Here is a 21,312-nt window from a genome sequence, read left to right on the forward strand (position 1 = left end):
AGCTCATATATCAAATTACAATCTAAGAAATTGATTGATTAATTTAAAAAGAAAGCTAAAATTGTTTGGGTTGGCGATGAAAAAATGTCATGGCTCAGGATTCAAGAAATATTCAATCAACTTTTCCGGGTGAAAAGAAGAAATCATAAAAAAGAAATTTATGAAGGAGTCATGTACAAGAGGCATCGCTTAGGAAGCGATATATGTATGCTCTTCAAAATCGGTATCCGGAGACTTCTTTGAGAGAGGATCAAGTTCGAGGGATGCAAAAGACGATTAGAAGTTTTTCCCCGTTTAAGAACAATGCGGAAATACTAGTATTTATTTCCCCTCAAAGCTAAACAATGCGGAAGTACACGTTCCCATTTGCCGAACTTCATGTAATGAAATCCATTGAATAAATGAAAAGCTTCAGTTTCTTAAGCGCAAAGGGAAACAGAAATGAGCCGTGCACCTTGGCCATTACAATTCTGAGAGCAGAGTATGATAAAACATCAATTACGGCAACTCTTTTTTTTTTCCCTGAGGAGCCATTCTGAGACGAGCTCCGATGCAGTGAAGAAGGATGACAATACAAGCAAAGAACAGTGACTAACTTTTAAAACCTACCCTCCTCCTTCCCCCCATTTTCTCTATTTTCCCCTCTAAAGAAACGAATAAAAACACGACAAACCTCGCTCAAAGGCGCCGACTGAAATCCAAGTCTAGGCCCGTCCCACCTTCCTTGCTCTGTTTCCCCGTCGTAAATTCATTCATCCACTGTGGCAAGAGACAGAGCAAGCAAGAAAGCCGAGGCGGTTACCCCTGCGCTGCCGCCATCCTGTCCCTGCCTCGTCCTCCGCGGCTGTAACCCCTCCCCCGCTCGTACCCGGCGGGTGGCCCGCCTCCTCTTCCTCCTCTCTCGTACCTGCCTGGCCCGCCACCGCCGTCTCTGCCCCTCTCGTATCCTGCACCTGCACCCCACAGTATCTCTCTCAAATCATTGTTTTCAGGTAAATCAGTTGTTTTGTTAGCTAGAATGATTTACCGCGATAGCCCCAGCCGCGGCCGCGTCCTCCACCACGCCCGCCGTAGCCATAATCTCCTCCCCATCCACCATTGTCTGCAACCGGACTTAGCATTCTCAGCCGGCTCATAAAAAAGAGAGGAAGAGGGAACATGACTATGTTACCTCCTTCGTTACCATAACCCCCAGCTTCATTACCATAACCACTGTTATCATAGCCCCCCTGCCTCCCGCCATAACCACGACCGCCCCGTCTACCGCCATAACCACCATAGCCCCCGTACTCGCCGCCATACTCGCCACCACCATATCCACCTCCATAGCCTCTGCCATCGTAACCACCATAACCGCCACGACCCCAACCCCTTCCCCTCATTCTGCCGCGGCCACGGCCATATGAATCTACAGACAAGAAAAAGTGATGCCAAGGTGGATTTTTTGCATTAGAAGAAAAAATTATAACAATAATCTAACCTTCATAGACAGGTCCTGGCCCTCGACCACCTTGCCGTTGCTGTTCGTAATGTGGTGGCGCCTGCTGTTGCTGCTGCCGGTACTGGTACTGCGGTCTGGAATGCTCCGAGTGCGTTGGAGCTTGGTATCTTCAAATGGGAGAAAAGACAAGCAAATAAATATAAATGTAAATAAATTAGAAAAAATGAACCAGTTAAATTACCCTGGCGCATTCTTGTCTAGCTCTCGGGTAGATAATGTGATAGAGATCATTGAGACATGGCGAGTAGTCTTCAGCCTGCATTACGCAATCAGAATGTTGAAATGAAAAAATGAATCAATAGGAGCAGAAAAAAATGTAAGGATAGACACCCACGTCTCAAGACCCTCCTCAATCGGCTCCCACACATCGGTGATGCTTGTCGAACTGATCGCTGTTTCTTGATACAAATTTGGCATCCTCTTCTGTTTTTTCAGATACAACAGATACAAATCAAGTGAAAAACATTTACTAATAAAAATGAGAATCAAATGTAGGGAAAAGATACTAGCCTTAATAATCTCCGCAATCGCAACACCCTTGCTGATGGCTTGACCCATAGCTTTCAGAACTATTTCCCCCGCCCTTCTTTCCTGGAGTTGGCATCGGACGGTTAAGATACGAATCAGAAAAAAAGAACCTAAGATCAAGGATAAACATTTCCGAGGAGACGAACATGGTGGAAAAACAAAAAAGGTAATAGAACAGAAGCAATAGAACAGAAGCAAAAAAATTCACAGAACTGTATTCCACTTACAGCAGACATCCGTACAGGAACCACTAATTTCCATAGGAGCTTGGTCATTTCTACGGCGGGTGGTCTGTTTTGAACTTTCTCGGGTAAACCATGACAAAAGTTTCCATCCCGGGTTTCAACGACACGACGCATGAGAGTCAGTACTTCCGTCGTCACCAATAAAGCCTCTAGAGAAGTAATCAACCTAAAGATTATATTTGATTTGATGCTGACCAATTGAATTGCATCGGTTAGTCTTACGTGACCGGAATCCTGGCGTTATAAACCCTCTAAGTCAAAACTAGGTCTCTGATCAGTGAACTGACTCGACGTATGGACGTAAATATGAATAGTATCCGCTTGTTTTTTGAGTTGAATATTTGTCTCAAAATTAAGTACCTAAATTCTGTACTTCGTATCCTCCTTAACACAAACTACTCACAGTTTGTCGAAATGTATTCAACACTTATAAAGTGAAAAGCCTTTTCTCCGAATCATGCAAGGATGTGATCAGATCGTATGACGACAAGTGTAGTATGAACAGTGAGATGATTGAAATTTGTGTAACATGAAAAGACCAGTATAAAACACTCCAATGAGAACCGTATAGAGTCCTGTAACAAGATCAAGACAATATACGGCCTAGACAAGCAAATAAAATTCGGGCAGCAAAACGGATCGTTTCCCTAAGCAAGAAAAAAAACACAATGAATTGACTAACGAAGTGGATCTACCAGAGTAACGTCTCAGATCAACAACCCAGATATAGGAGTTGAGCAGAAAATAGAGATGAAAGCCGCACCAATGGAAGAGAAAACTTAGACACTGGAAAAGGGCGGATCAACGACCGCAACACAACATGACATCGCAAACGTCCCATTAATCTCAGTTCGTTCAAAACCAATACCGACACACAGAATGCACCAAATACACGAAGACTAACATCGCGAACGAAGACTAACATGCCCGAACAAAGCGATGCAAGTATAACGAAAACCCATGTCGGAACCAGCAGAAAAAAGACAAAGCGCAATCCACCCTCCACAAAGAGACCCCATTGAGAACCATAGATAGAAACATCGCCCAACCTGGAAGAGACTGGTGGCATAGCTGATGTAGTTCCGAATCAGGCCCTGGGTCGTGATACGGATCTCATTCTCTTTTATGGCCGTATCCGGCCTGGGCTTCTCGACCCTCTGGTACCTATCCATTCCGGCCACTCCACGGCAGGGTTTCAACTCTTCACCACGACTGAGAGAGATAAAGAGGAGTTCAAGGAGCCAGGGCGAGGGAAGAACGAGAGGAGTCGCCTAAAACCCTAATTTTGGGGGGCAGAGAGGGCGAAATCGGGAGTATACAACGGGTTGTGTGGAGGCAGCGGGGGGAAAGATAAGCTCGGGCCGGTCTCCCTAGTGGGCTTTGTAATGGGCCACTGGTTGGCCCAGTTTCTTACTGGGCGTGGTCATAGATTCTTAGAATCCGGGAGAATAACAGAAAAACCCTGGACTTTTATAAATAGCGAAGAAAAGCAATTATTACACTGCAAGGCTTGTTATTTTCAAGATGGGTTAAGCGCCTCTGCGCGGGAAGACGGGATCATGGGCCTCATCAGGGGAGGCTTCCTCCGCCGCCAAAACCCCCGCCGCCGCCTCCGCCAAATCCGCCGCCGCCTCCCGCTCCGCCGCCGAAGCCCCCTCCGCCACCACCGCCGAGCCCGCCGCCAAGTCCGCCGCCGAGCCCGCCGCCTTTCCCGAAACCTCCTCCTACGCCGCCGCCAATGCCGCCGCCCTTGCCAAACCCGCCGCCGGCTCCCCCGCCAGCGCCGCCGCCCAATCCACCACCCAGACCGCCGCCTAGTCCTCCGCCGGCGCCTCCGCCGAGACCGCCGCCAGCACCGCCGCCCAGTCCACCGCCAGCGCCGCCACCCAGACCGCCTCCAGCACCCCCGCCGGCACCGCCACCGAGACCGCCGCCTAGTCCTCCACCGGCGCCGCCGCCAGCACCGCCACCCAGTCCACCCCCAGCGCCGCCGCCGCCGCCAGCACCGCCACCCAATCCTCCACCGGCACCGCCACCTAGTCCACCCCCCCCGCCGCCGCCGAGACCACCGCCAGCACCGCCACCAAGTCCACCCCCAGCGCCGCCGCCAGCGCCGCCACCCAGTCCCCCACCGGCGCCGCCACCAAGACCGCCGCCAAGTCCTCCGCCTTTGCTGATTCCGCCGCCCAGTCCCCCACCGGCGCCGCCACCAAGACCGCCGCCAAGCCCTCCGCCTTTGCCGATTCCGCCGCCCAGTCCACCACCGGCGCCGCCACCAAGACCGCCGCCGAGTCCCCCGCCTTTCCCGATTCCGCCGCCCAGTCCGCCACCAGCTCCACCGCCGAGCCCGCCCCCTCCTCCAGCGCCACCACCGGCGCCGCCGCCTAGACCACCTCCAAGCCCACCGCCTGCGCCGCCTCCAAGACCACCTCCAAGACCTCCACCTTTCCCAAAACCTCCGCCAAGCCCACCGCCGGCGCCGCCACCTAGACCACCTCCGAGACCTCCGCCTTTCCCAAAACCTCCGCCGAGCCCACCACCGGCGCCGCCGCCAAGACCACCTCCGAGACCTCCGCCTTTCCCAAAACCTCCGCCGAGCCCACCACCGGCGCCGCCGCCAAGACCACCTCCGAGACCTCCGCCTTTCCCAAAACCTCCGCCGAGCCCACCACCGGCGCCGCCGCCTAGACCACCTCCAAGGCCTCCACCTTTGCCGAAACCCCCGCCGAGTCCTCCGCCTGCGCCGCCGCCGAGTCCGCCGCCGATGCCGCCACCTTTGCCGAAGCCTCCGCCGAGCCCGCCACCGATACCGCCACCTTTGCCGAAGCCCCCGCCGAGCCCGCCGCCAGCACCGCCACCCAGACCACCGCCAAGGCCGCCACCTTTGCCGAAGCCGCCGCCCAGACCACCGCCTTTCCCAAAGCCGCCGCCCAGACCGCCACCGGCACCTCCGCCGAGGCCGCCACCGAGCCCACCTCCGAGGCCGCCGTGTTTAAACCCCTTTCCAAATATCCCTCCGCCGTAATGCGGCCCGACGAAGAAGTGCTTATCGTCCTCAGTCGCACCGCCGCCATGGCCGACCTCGGCAGAGACCACCAAGGCCAGAGCCAAGAACACCACACTCCACGCTCCCGCTCTCTTCCTCAAAGACTCCATCTCTTCCCCTTCTCTGCAACTCCGACAATCTGCATGACGAGCCTCGGCAACTCGATTTATAGTGCAAGAAAAGATTGCCGCCGCAAGGTGCCTTTACTCCGTCCAACGGCCACCAAACTCTACGCGGAAAAGAGAGAGAGACAGACTGAAAGAGAGAAAGATAAAGAGAGACACACAGAGAGAGAGAGAGAGAGAGAGAGAGAGAGAGATGGAGAAATGAGGCAATGGATGTAGTTTTTGGAGAGGAGTGGGGGTTTCCTCCGAATCGCATTGATGACGACACTGGAGCACGAGCATGAAGAGATTTCCAGCAGCGGGCTACCATTAAAGGGCCCCCATCGCCCCCCCCAACCCAGTCTACTGAACTCGCTATTCCCCGTGTTCACTCTTTCATCGAGGCAAGGAACCCAGAAAGAAGAGATGAAAAAGACTCTGCCTTTCTCTCCCGTAACCTCCGCCATCCTTCTTTAGGCTCTCCCCCAGCCTGGCGCCGCCGCGGCCATTCTTCTTTCCGATGTCGCGCATCGCCGAAGATTAAAACTTGGGTCGTTGTCTTCATTGATCGATTATTATCTACATACGTAGAGCGGTGGAACAGCCTGCATGGGCTACAACGAAGGGCTAATAGCGGGCCGGGCCGGTGCCAACTCGCACCGGTTATTAGCCCTCTGGTATTTCCTTTTTACTGCTCTGGAGTATGGAGACCCGTCACCGTGGGCCTGTTCACCGAGCTCGTCGCTGTCAGCCTCATTTATTTTACCAGACTTTCTCCCCATATTTTCTCTATCTAGACTGCGCACGTCTCAGGCCATGGTGCCTCCCAACTGGCACTCATGCTCGATCTCGCATCTGGTCGGCCGAGATCTCTCTCTCTCTCTCTCTCTCTCTCTCTCTCTCTCTCTCTCTCTCTCTCTCTCTCTCTCTCTCTCTCTCTCTCTCTCGGTCTTTTCTATTGTGTCTCGGCAATAATACATGGCAATTTCAGCACGTCAAGAAAGAATCTTTTCGTCGCAAATCAGTAGGGGGGAACATGGCGGGACCGAAACCTTCGTATTATAGACACTGCATTTCTCCCCAGCTTTACATCTCTCTCGCTTGCACACTCCCTGCTCCATCTCTTCATCTTTATCGCTTGCCGTCAACCTATCTCGTTACATTTGCTGTGCTTCGAGAATTTTATTTCCGTCCAATTGTTTTGAGGCCTTTGAAATTGACTGTTTTAGTATTGCATCACAGTGGGGAAGATAATTTGCTACACTTTTGAATTTCACTCGGAAATCCGTCGCTTAATGATTTTTGTTGCCATGTCATGAGGCAGCGCAGCGTCAATAAATGGAGTACGCGTTGATCCAGCAGTTGCTCGGTTTCACACTTGCCTCTCTTGGTTTTACCACCATCTAGAGATACTTTCCCGATCTACTCTGTGCAGTTAATAATCATCTGCCCTTCTCTGCGCAAACTTACTCTTATAAAACCCAAATTCAGGCCGCGCATATTTTCAAGGTCTGAGCCTCCAATCATGTCCACATTACTCGTTAAATCTATAGTAAGTTACATTACAAACCATAAAACTTGACCAAAAAATGGTTCCGCGTCAACAGACGACGCGTAAACTTCTAGAGGGAGATGACAGAGTTACTCCTTCAGAAAATATTCTGTATAGAGTGAGCTGGGTTAGAAGCTGATGCGATGACTTCTACTGATTGCTAGTAAATTCTTTACTCTTGAATGTTTTTGAAGCAAGATGTATGCATACATAAATGCTTAGGATTCTAAGAACTACATTTTATTATTTTACCTTTCTATTTTATGTGAAATAGAAGAAGTGGCTCATCAAAGGAACAATCACGGAAAGCCTCTTAATTTATTAACATGAAAGGATTGTTCTGTCATTTATATGAATGATGATTTATGTGAGTATTAATGTAGCTATAATGTGATCAAAACTGTTATTAAATTTATAATATCAAAATCACTTTGAAGTTCGCTGTCTTTTTGTGTGTTGTGTTGAAGTTGATACCCAGTGAGACTGACTCTTTCTATCAGAATTTTAAGTTGGATTGATTTGTGGATGTGTTGGGGATGAAATCAGAATAAAAATATAATTAAGAGCTTATTGAAGGTCATAGAACTCATGCGAGTGAAAGATGTTAAAACTAAATATGCTAGGAAAAATTCAAAATCGAATAGCTAGTCTGATTGGGTTTGTGCATCATTTTTACATTAGAGCCTGATTTTTAATCAAATACTAATCACTGTCTAACTTGCTTAATAAAATTCTTCAGAAAAACATAGCCCTTGGTTGTGGTAAATTTCATTAAATTAATGCAATTTTGGATTTAAAGGATTTTATTAACCTCAGCATTCAAAAAACCCAAGAACATGCTATGCCATGGTGGAGAATATTCTCTTGGTTTGAGATAATCAGAACCCATCACTTGAAAGAGGATAGATAAGGGGGTCAGAATTGGGATGGCCTTCTAATGATGACCAAACAGCCTCAATCTTCTGAGTTGGTGAGTAACAGCCATTGTTGTGGCCTTGTAACTGCCAAACATGTAACCCTCATAATGTTAATATTAAGGTTTTCTTGATCACTTTTTCCCTATGTAGACTTAGCCTATTCTACAGTATCTAGGCTGTTAACTACGTTTTCTACCCTGCTATGGCCAACAACTACTCCCACAACATGCTAACCCCTCTCCATAGATCCAATAAAGTGAGCTCAAAAATCAGAGTAACATTTTGCTTTTATATTCTATTATCTTAAAAATACACAATAAGTAGTATATTTATGTCCAAATATTGTATGTGCATAAAATAGTCGATAATATTCATTATGTAAATTATTTATTTATAAAATTATGATAAATACATATTATGAATGGAAGTTATTGTGGAGGTGTGGAGACTTTACTAATTTTGAGTGAGAGTGATAAACTCAAGATTAGGGATTTGACTCATCATATTTTTTTGAGTTTAATCAAAAAATATAAACCTGTATCCACTTCGGAAAATTTAGCTAATGATTAGTACAGATCGTCTTCACCTTAATTAAGGGTTTTATATACTCTACATAGTGATATATGATATGAGATAAGATACACACAAAATACAGGATCGAGAGACGAGCAAAAGTATTTTTAGAAGGTGGTAATTATTTATAAAAGTAATATTATTATAGTAGAGATTAGATAGTGGTGATGAAGATATCAGAAGAACAAGTGAGAGGTGAAATGGAATGATGATAATGAGATAAGAAAGTAAATAGAGGAGTGCAGCGTGATGAAAATAATTAGTCCTGTAAGGGAGATGAAGGGTGAGACAATGAAGAGATAATGGCACGAGAGGTATGACATATGATCACAATGTGGAAATATGTGAAGTTATTGTACAACGGGACGATGAAATGGCTGTAACCTAATGACGATGCTGAGAAGAAACAATGTAAGGCATTTGAATATTATCGTAGATTGATTAACCAGAAATTAGGGTTAAATATCTCGTTTAAGGCTTCTGGCTTACAAACAATATATACGATTTCCTGATGAGCATAAAACGTGAAAGGGTTGAATCCACATAGAGCTAGTATTGAATCAAATTTTAACTTAAAATTTTTTTTTTGGAATTTTAAATTTAAATTTTATTTAGACAAAGATAACTACGAAAAAGTAATCCAAAAATAATTATAGGAAGGTCAAAAAATGTTATTCCCACTTAACCTTGTTTATTCTGATTTTATAAAATGATATCAAGAATTTTAATATAATTTTATAGTAGAAAAATACCAATTAATTGTAATTTCAAATACATTTAGCTGGCGCTTTGGGAGCAGATGGTGATGGTAGACGAAGATTGATGTGAGTGGAGTGGAGAAGATGAAAGAGAAACCATGCTGAGTGTGACGAAGATGATGACGAATATGCGCCTATTTGTGTCAGATGGGGGATGAGTGATGGTGATTTTATCATTGCTGTTGTGAAAGAGATGGAGAAGGAGAAGGGCCGACGAGGATAGGAGTTAAAGGGGGCATGTGAGAGAGTGGAAACCTAGGCTACCAGAGATGATAACCTAGGAAAATCACACTAACCTCGTCGTCACATGCCCAATAGGTTGAGTCATGCTTTTATTCATGTGTCTTGATCTGAACATCATTCTTTCAACCCTTCGCTTTGGACAACAAGAACGGAACCAATAATATTGTGAATGAGCCAATACCACTAATTGTAATTAGGACCAAAATCCAAGGGAGCCCTTTTTACAACGATGGGGGTCATAATTAAAGATACACAAATGGTGGATGTATAAAGAAGGGAAATCTGGAACTACCCTCAAAATTTCAGCATGAATCTCCTCCTGAGCCATCGTTTCAATTTGGACCAACCTAAGCCATCTGATTTTCTTTCTCCATTGATTTTATCTCTCGTCCAAATTTTAACTCGGATTGCCATCGTGGCATGATCTTCTAGGATTGGAAAAATTCAATTATTTTATTATTATTTAAGTACATTCAAAATTAAAAATTATGACTACAAAATTATATTCTTTGTGAATTTAATTCCGAAAAATTCCATAAAACACTAAAAATCTAAAAAAATCAAAATATCGTCTTAAAAGTATAATAAACACCTTAAAATAATTAAATTGATCTAAATATTTTTACTTGTAAAATTATTTTATTCATGAAATTATGTTAAAATACCATAAAATTAAGAAAGACTGGAAATTCATTGTAAAAATGCAATAAATCATTTAAGGCATTAATTACATGCATATATGATCATTTTAATGAAAATATGCAAATAAATGCCGAGGATGATATATTTATGATTATCATAGATCCTTACATTCCACTAGGTTCATAGCAATTTATGAGTGTAGATGAGCTCCACCTCCTCTTTGTTGCCTCTTCTCATGCATCAAATACACCGAGAACAAGATTGTTGGATCACATAACCTCACTAGTTTTTAATGAGCCAACGAATGTATGAAGCAAGTTTAAGGATGAGTTTTACAAAGATCAAGGCCTCAATATATCTCCAATGGTGTGGATGGAACGAGGGGTTGAACGCAAAGAGGCCCTAAAAATTTAATCTCAATTGGCCTTCTGGATCATCATATATCAAGCTTTTGTAGTCGAAATCCTAATCATCCACTTTCTCTCTCCGCATTAGTGGTGTTGTTGCTTCATCATTTTAAAAATCATAAATACTCAACTTTTAATGAATGACACTAACGCCTTTTATTATGTGAATGCATCCTCTAAGAGTGCCATGTGCCCCTATGCAGAGGAAAAATTCAAAAAAGAATGTTATTACTTATCTATTGTGTGACATGGTGATGCGTCGCCATGCGCCACATCAATACACTCTCTTGTTTTTATTTTATCAAGTTAAGTGATATGGTGTGTACGTCATTCATGTCATAAAACCGATGAAATACCTAATGAACCCATTTGATGTTGGGTTCTAGCAGCCTATACTTGGATGAACAATACAAAACAATGCGCAGCGGAAGTCTTTTGCGAATTGAACGGCATCGATAAAACATTGAAACAAGTACCTTTACACAGATCGCATCCGTGATTTCTAGGATCCCGGAGTGAGACGAGTCGAGCTGCTCAAGTGTGCAGCCTCAAGACGTATCTACCCGATCCTCGACAGGTCGAATCTCCTCCTCATTGGCAAGCCCCATTCTATCTCCACCGTCATTATTACGTCATTCTGATTGCATCGGGCATGGAGAGGGGTGTTGGGAGAAGGGAAAAGGGGAAGACCCCTGAAAAATTCTGGCCTTGGTGAATTTCGTTCAGGGCTTTCCCCTATTTATACTAAGTGGGTATTTTTCATAAAACCCCCCAAAACTTAAATATATCTTCCAACGTCCAAAAGACCATTTGCATGTGACCCTTTAGGCCCATGTATCAGTCCGGTTAACGACTCCAACGGCCCAATAACCTTTATTGGCCTTCCAAATTAATTAACTATATCATCATATAGGTTAATTAACGTCGTATCGATTTAACCCAATCGATAGGTTGAGTCTCCAACACGTGGGGTGCCAAGCTACACCTCGTGTCCTAGAAGATACAAAGGAGAGAGTATCGAGTCACTCATGGAACCTGTTCATCATCAGTTACCGTGTATGTATAATCCCTCATCCACCTGACGCTCCTTGGACGACTTAGGGTATAGTCAACTATCAAACCCTAAACAGTCATCCGAGTTAGTACTAATGCATTCAAAAATCATCGGAGAACTCTTCTCTGATATTTCACTACCTTGGCAAGGACTTCATCGCATCATCTTCCTTGAGCTGTTACCTCTTATATCGAGGGTGGACGATCCCATCTTGACCGCTCAATCATCTTCATGAACTTCTTGATATACCCGGACTAAGACCGTTTAGAATCCCATGATTAGAGACTCCTTGGTCATAGTCAAAGTACAACCGTTGTATACAAGACGTCTTTGGTGTCTCAGGTTTAAGGACCACTTACACAATCGTGACGTGAATCGACTTGATTGACAGTTCAGTATAATACCATTCAGGGATTCACACGGATCAATTCAGTGAACTCTTTCCACTAAAGAGCGCCCACTATCTATCCTTAGTGTCTCCACACTAATAGCTATGGGGCTGGCCATACTCATTATATGAGTGAGGCTAGATAGTGTTATTCTATCCGGATACTTCGACGTCCTTCTCGCGTATCCTTTGAATAGGAATATTTAGAACACATGCTTAAAGACTAGTGCTCTGTATTATGATCTCATCATAATTCACTAAGTCAGATTATGTATTCACGGATTTCATTATACGCATCACACGTGCACTATAATGAATATGTTGTATTAATGAACATGGAACGAGATGTGGAATGTGTGATTGGCTTGCCGGCCACATATATTTCCATCACTAATTTTAAAACAATTTACATATTAGTCTAAAATAACTTTAAGGTATTTTAACAAATGTAAGTTATTTATAGTTACTAACTAACTCTTAATATTTGGCCTTTTGCTAAATAAGCATTATCATTGTTAAATCCTCATTAAACAAAGAAATACATGTTTATTTTGCAGTCAAAACTTTAACATTATATATTTTCACATTTTTATAGTTTTAAGTCATGAACACCATTAATGAAGTTTTTGACCATCTTCGTATCATATCTAATGCCCTCTCTCATCCCTCGACTTACATCTGTGCCATTCTCACGTTGTTATTTCCTTATTAGCCACATCTTCATTAACTATGTTAAAGCTCATGACATTGACAACGATGTGACAATTAATGACAGTTGATCCTCACACAATTAGGGATTGCATGTTTCGGTACCGGTATCAGATTACAGGTATCGGGACGGATGCTGTACCGAATACCAAAAATCAAATTTCAGGTATCCATTTTTTTCAGTATCATGATATCGGTTGCTACAATACCAATATCCGATATCAAGATCCGTCTCGATGTCGTCATCCCCCTCCATCTGTCCAGAAGGATGACGATATCAGATATTGGATATTGGATTTTGATATCCAACATAGAAAGGTAGTAAAAATAAATATGATTCATCGTAGCTGTCATCGTGACATTGTTTGAAGAGGAAATCAGAGGGCTAGCAGATAAGCGAAGAGCTTTCGGAATAATTTAGTAGCTCATTTAATATATACAGCTCAAAAATTTTATTTTCTTCCATATGGGATAATAGGATTCGGGGTTTAACATTAAACCCCTAATCCTATTATCCCATATGGAAGAAAAAAATAATTCTGAGGTGTATTTATTATACGAGCCATTGATATAGTAAACACATATGTATTACATATAAATTAAATATATTAGTAATTCATTAAATATATATCCTACCTCGTTTAATAGATACAACTCAAAATTCTTGTTTTCTTCCATATGGAACAATAGGATTAGGAGTTTAATATTGAACTCTGAATCCTATTATCCCATATGGAAGAAAAAAAAGTTGAGGTGTGCATATTAAACGAGATAACAATATAGTAAAAACATTTGTCGATGTTAACCTAAATCATCTGAAATCATGGTAATTATTGATTTTTCCTCTTGATATCGGATATTGATTTCTGGATACCGGTTCCGATATCCCAATATTAAAATGCGACATCCGGTATCTGATATTCGTCTCGTCCTTACCCATTTGATGTCCGTCCCAAATATCTGTTTTCACCTGCCAGACAAAATCCGCCTGATATCCGATATCAGTCAACGTCCCGATTTTTTTCCTGATATCGGATATCAAAAGTCTGATACCGGATATCGGACGGATATCGGATGGACATTCCCAAAACACAATATCTACTCCTGATTCCTCAAGGAGAGGGATTGAAAGGGGTCGAGAGTAAGAGAATGAGAAAAAGAGGAATAAAGAGGGTTCTAGTGTGGGAGTTGTGTTTTTCCATCCAATCCATCTGATATCTGATTCCAAACAATAAAATATCAAATGCGCAGTTGAAATTGAGACAATTTCAATATGAGATGGATATTGAATTATTTGCTGGACAAAAGATCAGGCTGGATGCGAAGGGTTCAAGAAAGTGTTGGATGATGTTGCTGGATATCAGAGTTTGATATCAATAAGAAATAGTAATTCCATAATTTCAGATACTGATTTCCAGATATCAGTTTATTTGAGGCATGGTCCCAAGTGGTAGAAAAAACAAAACAAATAGTTGTTTAAGTTCTTGGTTTGGAATACTTTTGTGAATCAGAATTATACTGCACATGACTAATTCTATGTTCAACAATTTGGGAAATCAGTCAAACTGAATAGTAATGTTTGCAGTTGACACCATGGTTCAGTTTGGGCTGGGTTTATTTGACCCATGTAGACTTTGACTGTTGTTGTCTTGCCTCAGTTCTGTAGGATTATCCAAAGATTTTAACCTGTATTGGATTTATGAAAATTATGAATTAAAGACTGCTTGCTTGTATTGAATAAAATGAATTGGGTGATGGCAAACTAGGTCTCTTTTCTAATCTTAAGAAGAAAGTGCATTTATAAATTTATTGATACATGGCCGCTGACTCGCCGCCCGTTTCACACTCTCAGGAGTTGTGATTTGTGATTTCCAGCCTATACAATGGTAGGTATATGTCGACCTAATACATGATGACTTCATACTATTAGGCATATACAATAACTGACTTTATAATATTAAATTGTAATAATATGGAGAAGAAGATGAAAATTTAGTCTCAATTATGTATTATATGGCAAATTATTGTTATTATATCTCAATTTAAATGTCGGATATAAAAAAAACTGATATCTGACACCAGTATCATATATGATCATCAGACCCCAGGACAGATAACATTACCGATTATCCGGTTCAGCATCCGTACCAATAAAGCAGTAAAGCAGGATACTAGGATATCAGTAAAGCAGGATACTGGATTTCCCATTACCTGTACTGCTCCCAATACAATATTGTCATCCAGTATCCAGCTCCAAAGGGGCGAGCAATGGTAAGAGAATGAGAGAGAGCATTATTTTGAGATTGTTAAGCAAAGGGTATTTTTTACTTCTCTGATATCAATCTAATTTGAGTCTTGTTTCGTGAACGACCACGGTTTAAGTAGACTCATTTCAGAAATTCAATACCATTACAACGCGTCGATAAAGAAGCATCTGATCGTGGACAATTATACATACTCGGAATGAAGGAAAGACGACCTCACTCCCCATGTCGCAGGCAAATAGCTAAGATCTTATCCCGCTTGTTAGGCCCGCTTGATCGCCGTAGAACGAGCCTTGAGATTGAGGAACACGCCCCTGCAAACAAACCAGAGAAAACTCGGTGACCCGCCATTGCCAAGTGTTGCCTCAGATATTCCGAGATGAAATTAAGTGCAGACCAGCACGCGGCGACGAAGCTGTGGAAGACGACGCGGAGTGGCAGGGGCATGTACTGGTAGTTGATCCAGCTCACTATGGGCCAGAACTGCGATCATGCCCATGAAGTTTAAGGGGAAAGTTTTTCGAAAGTGGAAGCAACCCATATAAGAGCACAAATCTGGGAATGATCGGCAATCACCTTCCACGCCGTTAATTGAACAGATGGATAGACCTTTCTGACCTTGCTCCTCACAGGACCCCAAGGCCTTCCTGCAGTTTCAGAAGACACTCGAAGATCAGCTCGTCTTCTGAGACTTGGAATCTCTCAAACTTGGCACAAACACAGAGTAGATTTCCCCAGATGCAAAACGTTAAACCTCAGTTAATTAAGACGGGTGCACCAATTCAAGGATCAGGTCGTTGAAGAGATTATGTCCTGAAGTTGGTTAGTTGATTCCCAGCAAAAAACAGTCAGAATTCTGCTCATTCACAATTTTTCCAGAATTTTGTACCCTTTCTAAACACGCCCACTATCTATAATGCAAGGAAAAGTAGAAATACAAAGGTATCGTTTGCCCCTTTTTCTTTTTTTTTTGCCGATTCGCCAACAGAGGAAGACATAGGATTAAGAAAATGATTCTTTTATGTCATAGTTTGCGCACCTTCGACTACTAAGCCATAGTACATCATGAAGAAGATGTTGTTCCATGGGGAAGAAATCAGCTGCTCCAACAACACCTGAGATAGAATACGAAGATCAGGGAAAGATAAACATCTATGTAATTTCACTCGCCACCACCCTTTTTTGCCGATTCATTGTAGTAGGAATTGAACAAGGGGATTATGATATCAATCAGTTTCTTAGTATACCTTCTTCGCAATGGTCTTACTATCCTTTTTCCTGACGAAAATAATGTCCATCAGCTTATGCAGAAAATGCCCGAATGGGCCCCCATAAGCGAAACCATACAGCTGCAACAAAACCATATTAAATGCAAGAGTGAGAAAAACAAGCAAATGGACAATCCTTTTCGCTCCATGGGTGAGATTAAGCGCGTCGGCAAGGACATCAGATTTGGATGTCCAAATCGAAAATGAAGATCAAACTGTCGACGCCTCCGGTCGCGGTACTGCGGTTAAAGGTTTTCAGCAGAATTTTCAAGGTTTACGGGGAAGACTTCAAACATTGCATCCTCCAAATTCACAGAAAAAAAAAACGAGTTACCAAGCGAAGCATTCTAGTCCTACGAAAGGCTTCCATCCGATTTCAACAAATTTCTCGTAAAATCGGGCAAAAGTTAAAGAGAAAATTACGACGATCAGGAGCAATCGTCTCATCTGGAGCTTCTTGATCCCAGAGATCTTCTGAGCGACAGCGTCACTGCAGCCGGCCAGGACCCCGGCCGTGATCGCCTGGCACACACAAAAAACCCCCACCGAAGATCATCTTCCGCTCGTCACACACAACACCACCAACCGAGAAGAAAATCAAGAAATGAGATCACCTTCGTCCTCAGCGGGTGGCGCTGCAACTGCTGCAAATACTTGGCCAAGATGGCCACCACGACGTCCGAGATCGCCTCCGCCATCTCTCCCACGACTTCTCCGTCGACGTCAGGTGAAAGAGAGCTAAAACTCGTTCGCTTTGGAGCGTTGAGACTAAATGCAACTACCAAGTTATTCTCACCCACATCTCTCCCACCCTCACCCCCCCCCTACTCCCTCCCAACCTCCCTCCCAACCTCCCTCCACGATAAGGAGATTAGCGAGTCAATGCCTAGGCAGAGTGAGAATAACCAAGGGGTCAACATCTCTGAAAAGTCGCCGCCACAGTCGTTGACTACTAATCCTGACCGTCCACGTGTGCCCACAGTCAGGTCCACATCACAAAAGCAAGAGAGAGAGATGGAGACAGTAAGAGAGAGGGACAGGAGATAGTAAGAGAGAGAGATGGGTTGTATTTCATCGCTGGTTTTCCCTGCGGCGGACGTAGCGAGTGCGGTCGTTGTAGCGAGGCCTGTCCTGGGCTCTTTGCGGCACCGGCTCCACCCTCCTTTGTCTCTCCGGAGACCTCTGCACGATCTCCCCGTTCACGAACAGCTCCGCTGTGCCACATCATTCCACAAACAAAACCATCCCACGAATTTTAGAGAGAGAGAGAGATCATACATTGTTTAGAGAGAGAGATAGAGGACGGGTGAAACCACCATTGATTGAACAAACCAGTACACTCGACATCAATGGGGGTAGCCAAAGTGAACCCAAACTTGGGTAGTGGATTTATCAATGAATTACTCCAGTGCAACCTTGTGATCTTGTTAGTGATCCAAGTTTACCGATTTCTTTCTAAAGCGATGCAAACGCACATGGAAAACGCACAACAAAGAGGGTAACCAAAGTGAACCCAAACATGGGTAGTGGATTTATCTATGACTTACTCCAGTGCAACCTTGTGATCTTGTTGGTGATCCAAGTTTACTGATTTCTTTCTAGGGACGCAAACGCATATGGAAAACGCTATCACAGTAATTGAATGCGGCCGCGAAAGGAAAGAACTAGATCGAATGAACTCATCACGGTGAAAAAAAATATAGTTTTTTTTAAATTTGCAGGCCCGCGCAAGAGATTTGACGAAAGAACTTGTTTGAAAATGAGATTACCCCCATAGTCCTTGTTCTCCGGATCGACATAAGAATCGGGAAGAACGAACAGCACCCCCGGGAGACCTGAGAAAATTATCGCGCTACACATTGGATTGGAAATCGTAGGAAAATATTGTCAGTCAAATAAAGAAAATCGTGTAATCAATTAAAGACCTTCGAGCTTGTTTGACGTCTCTTCATCGATCTCGCAACCGAATCCAAAGTATCGCTCGCAGGAGACATTGTAAATTTTTTTCTTAGCCTCCTCCTCGCTGCAAATTTATTTTCAAAGAAACACAGGCAAAAGAAACGCTCAACGCATCAGGGTAAACCATGTACAAGGCAAAATATGAAATAAAAGAATAAGAAAACCTAGGATAGTTGAGAGTTCTGAGAAAATCGCACCTGCCGACGACCTTGGCGAGGGTTTGAATGTAGCAGTCGATCATTTGCTGCTTGGTGGCACCCTCTCCGCCGGGCTTGTCCATAACGATGAGCCAGTGCTCGTAATCGCATCCGGGGAAGAGCGGCGCCATCTCAGTGGGGGGCCGATCGCTGTACCCGGAGCCCGATCCAGAGCCCGAGTTAAGGGGAGAGTAACCGGAGTCCCCGGATCGGTTAACCCGGCACCTTAGCTGGTTCAGCCTGGAGGCCCCCGGCACAGCCAGGGCCCGAGCAGCGAGCGAAAGCGGCGAGGTCGGGGACGAGGATTGGGGCCAGATGACGGCCGCGAGAGGGCGCGCGCCAAAGGGAGAAGCGGCGAAGTAGAAGCGTCTGGAGAGGACGAGATTGGTAGGGAAGCGGGGGGCTGCGGCGGCGCCGGCGGCGGCGATGATGGCCCGGGCCATGGCGGCGGCGGCGGCGGCCATTGCCGTGTAGCAGAAGAGAACGGGAAGAGCGTTGGCGAGGGTTTTCGGATCGGCCTCGACAGGATGACGAAACCCTTCCCGCGGCGACCTCTAGGGGTTAAGGATGATATAGATATTATCTTATAAGTTGGAGAATACCTCGGAAACCTCTGGGCCTTTTTGTTTGGGCCATCTATATTTGGATACTGGAGGCAGTTTTATTTGGGCCAGTCTATCTTTGGGATGCTTGGGCTGTGTAGCCCGGCAGAAATGATCATGGGGTGTGATGTAAGGCCCCAAAGTAGGCGACATTTCTGCACAGAGGCCTGGATGCTAATTGTTGAGGACATGACCACTCACAATTGGAGATTGAGTTCGTAGTATTGACACCGTGCATGATGGGGACCATCTGGCACCGAAGACCAGTCTCAGCTAGCACGTGGAGTGTGGGCTGAAGGAGAGATCCGGCCATCACGTTTGTGGCCTAGTCAACAGGCCCTCGGATGTTGACATTTTATTAGTCGTGCTTTTATGTCCTCTTTTTTGTTTGTGTGTCGAGCCTATGTATTCGGGTATTCGTTTGTGGGCCTTCCCTGGGGGGGGAGGGGGCTTAGGATACTTCTATGTGGGCATGTTCTCTTTTTCTAAGGGGGTGAGGGCCCATATTCACCCTTATGCAAGGAGGGGGTACCTCTCATTGACTTAGAGAGAAAAGGAAGAAAAAAGTCTATTTTCTTTGATTTTATTGATAACTTTCACTTTCAATTTGACAGGGGCTGTCCAGCCTTAAAGGCATATCTTCTATGTTTTTCTCGCACGCCCAGTGTGTATCTGTATTTTTTCCCCTAATTTGGGCCCTCTTTTAAACTTTTGGGCCTTCTTCCTCTTTTTCTAAGGGGGAAGGCCCATATTTCACCAATAAGAGGAGGGAGGGTGTGATGGGGGACCAACGCGTCAACACAGGGACGGAACGGATCCAACCGCACTGAGCAGTTGGCGCCGATGCACGCAACCCCGACTTCAAGTATTCGGCTTAAAATTTCTCGTAAGTTTTCTATATTTCTTTGGTTGTATTTCTTTCTTTTCGTTGAACAATTGGATTGGGCCATTATGTGTTGGGCCTTGTCCATTCATCTTTGTTTTCCGTTGTAATGCTTGACTAGGGGGGACTTCGTCTTGCAACGGCTTCTTCCCTAGGATCGTCCGCTTGGCACTCATGCTCCCTATATAAGGGGATGTCATGCCCATGCGAGGTAGGATTTTGAAAATTGAAATGTTGAAAGTTACTTTCCAGTTGTCTTTAGAGAGAGTTAGATAATAGTTAGAGATCTAGAAGGTGGAGAATGTGAGCTTAGTCATCACCTATACCATCTACGTCAAGATCACTCCGTGGATCGTGTCGCCGTCGACCGACCTCCTCTACGCCTCGTTTCCTTGAAGGAACCAGGATTCAAGAACCTGAGTTCTTGACAGTTACCATCCAAGAACCCTCAAGAACAGACCATCTGTCTGAACTCTTGAGGGATTTTAGTTGTCGTCGCCTCTGCCGTTACCGCCGCCCGTGTCCCCGCCTCTCGCCTGCTCCTGCGCCTCATGCTCCCCGCACGCTGCGCCCTGCAGCGCACCACGCTCGACGAGTGGCACACCCTGCCACGCTACGTCCATGGCGCACCGTGCTCCTCCGAGCGCCGCTCCCGCTGAGCGCCGCAAATCCGTCGTGCGTCGTGCTTCGCCCCACCCAGGCCCGTCGCATGCTGTGACCTGCCGTGCGCTGCAACCTGCCGCGCGCCGCACATCTTTCGCGTGCCGTGCCGCTCTCGCTGAGCGCTGCAATCCGTCACGCATCGTGCTTCGCCCCGCGCCACACCCGTCGCATGTCGCGCCCTATCGTGCGCCGCGCGTCCGCTTCGTGCTACATTCCTCCACACGCCACCCCTTCCAAGCGCGTCATCTTGTTCTGCCCAAGCTTATCTTGCTGAGGACCACATCCTGCCACGTGCCACCCCTCTCCAGCCATACATGCGACGTGCTTGGTCTTCACGTCGTTGATCACTGGAGACACCATGGTTGACTCCTGCCAGGTCTTACCCTCGTCCTTTCCCTATTAGTTCATTATTATTACGTCTTTGCAATGCCGTCTTCCCCTACCAATTCCTCTACCACTTACTCGATATCTGATTGAATAGGATAGCCACACCTTGTTGAGAGGTAGGGTAATCATTGTGATAGAGGATTAAATTTTCTGATATAAGAGTGTGGACAACCACAGGCCGTAAAACACTCCTTACGTCCTAGGTATTCTAGTGGTTTCGAGGGTCATTGAGAGTCTATCTTGATTTGTTCCCTCCTTCGAGAATTTAGTGGATAGTTCACTTAGTCCGACTGTATATTTTGTTCCTCATTGAAGGAGTTTTCTTAAAAACACTTGCACGATTACATAACTACCATTCAACATCTCGTCATTCTTACTGTGTTGTAATACGAGCCGTCGATCCCGGCACTCTCGTATTACATC

The 21,312-nt window shown here is 44.9% G+C and overlaps 3 protein-coding genes across 3 annotated transcripts; all 3 read right to left on the minus strand.

Moving 5' to 3' along the window:
• Positions 1-365: 365 nt before the first annotated feature.
• LOC144701455 (uncharacterized) lies at positions 366-5,854 on the minus strand. The gene is made up of 9 exons (XM_078573263.1): positions 3,847-5,854; positions 3,324-3,545; positions 2,012-2,092; positions 1,836-1,924; positions 1,683-1,757; positions 1,481-1,608; positions 1,172-1,408; positions 1,028-1,102; positions 366-953 (listed from the first exon to the last, which is right to left on the minus strand). Exons 1-9 carry the CDS (start codon positions 5,428-5,430, stop codon positions 799-801), a joined length of 2,646 nt encoding a protein of 881 aa, XP_078429389.1. The 5' UTR covers positions 5,431-5,854; the 3' UTR covers positions 366-798.
• A 9,167-nt stretch (positions 5,855-15,021) lies between these two features.
• LOC144701380 (peroxisomal membrane protein PMP22-like) lies at positions 15,022-16,972 on the minus strand. The gene is made up of 7 exons (XM_078573194.1): positions 16,813-16,972; positions 16,622-16,720; positions 16,178-16,279; positions 15,970-16,045; positions 15,507-15,577; positions 15,328-15,413; positions 15,022-15,244 (listed from the first exon to the last, which is right to left on the minus strand). Exons 1-7 carry the CDS (start codon positions 16,894-16,896, stop codon positions 15,193-15,195), a joined length of 570 nt encoding a protein of 189 aa, XP_078429320.1. The 5' UTR covers positions 16,897-16,972; the 3' UTR covers positions 15,022-15,192.
• A 147-nt stretch (positions 16,973-17,119) lies between these two features.
• On the minus strand, positions 17,120-18,921 carry LOC144701378 (multiple organellar RNA editing factor 2, chloroplastic-like). The gene is made up of 4 exons (XM_078573193.1): positions 18,355-18,921; positions 18,124-18,221; positions 17,968-18,033; positions 17,120-17,412 (listed from the first exon to the last, which is right to left on the minus strand). Exons 1-4 carry the CDS (start codon positions 18,816-18,818, stop codon positions 17,270-17,272), a joined length of 771 nt encoding a protein of 256 aa, XP_078429319.1. The 5' UTR covers positions 18,819-18,921; the 3' UTR covers positions 17,120-17,269.
• Positions 18,922-21,312: the final 2,391 nt, after the last annotated feature.

The sequence above is a fragment of the Wolffia australiana genome, chromosome 3 (assembly GCF_029677425.1).
Source record: "Wolffia australiana isolate 7733 chromosome 3, ASM2967742v1".
Classification (NCBI taxonomy): Eukaryota; Viridiplantae; Streptophyta; class Magnoliopsida; order Alismatales; family Araceae; genus Wolffia; species Wolffia australiana.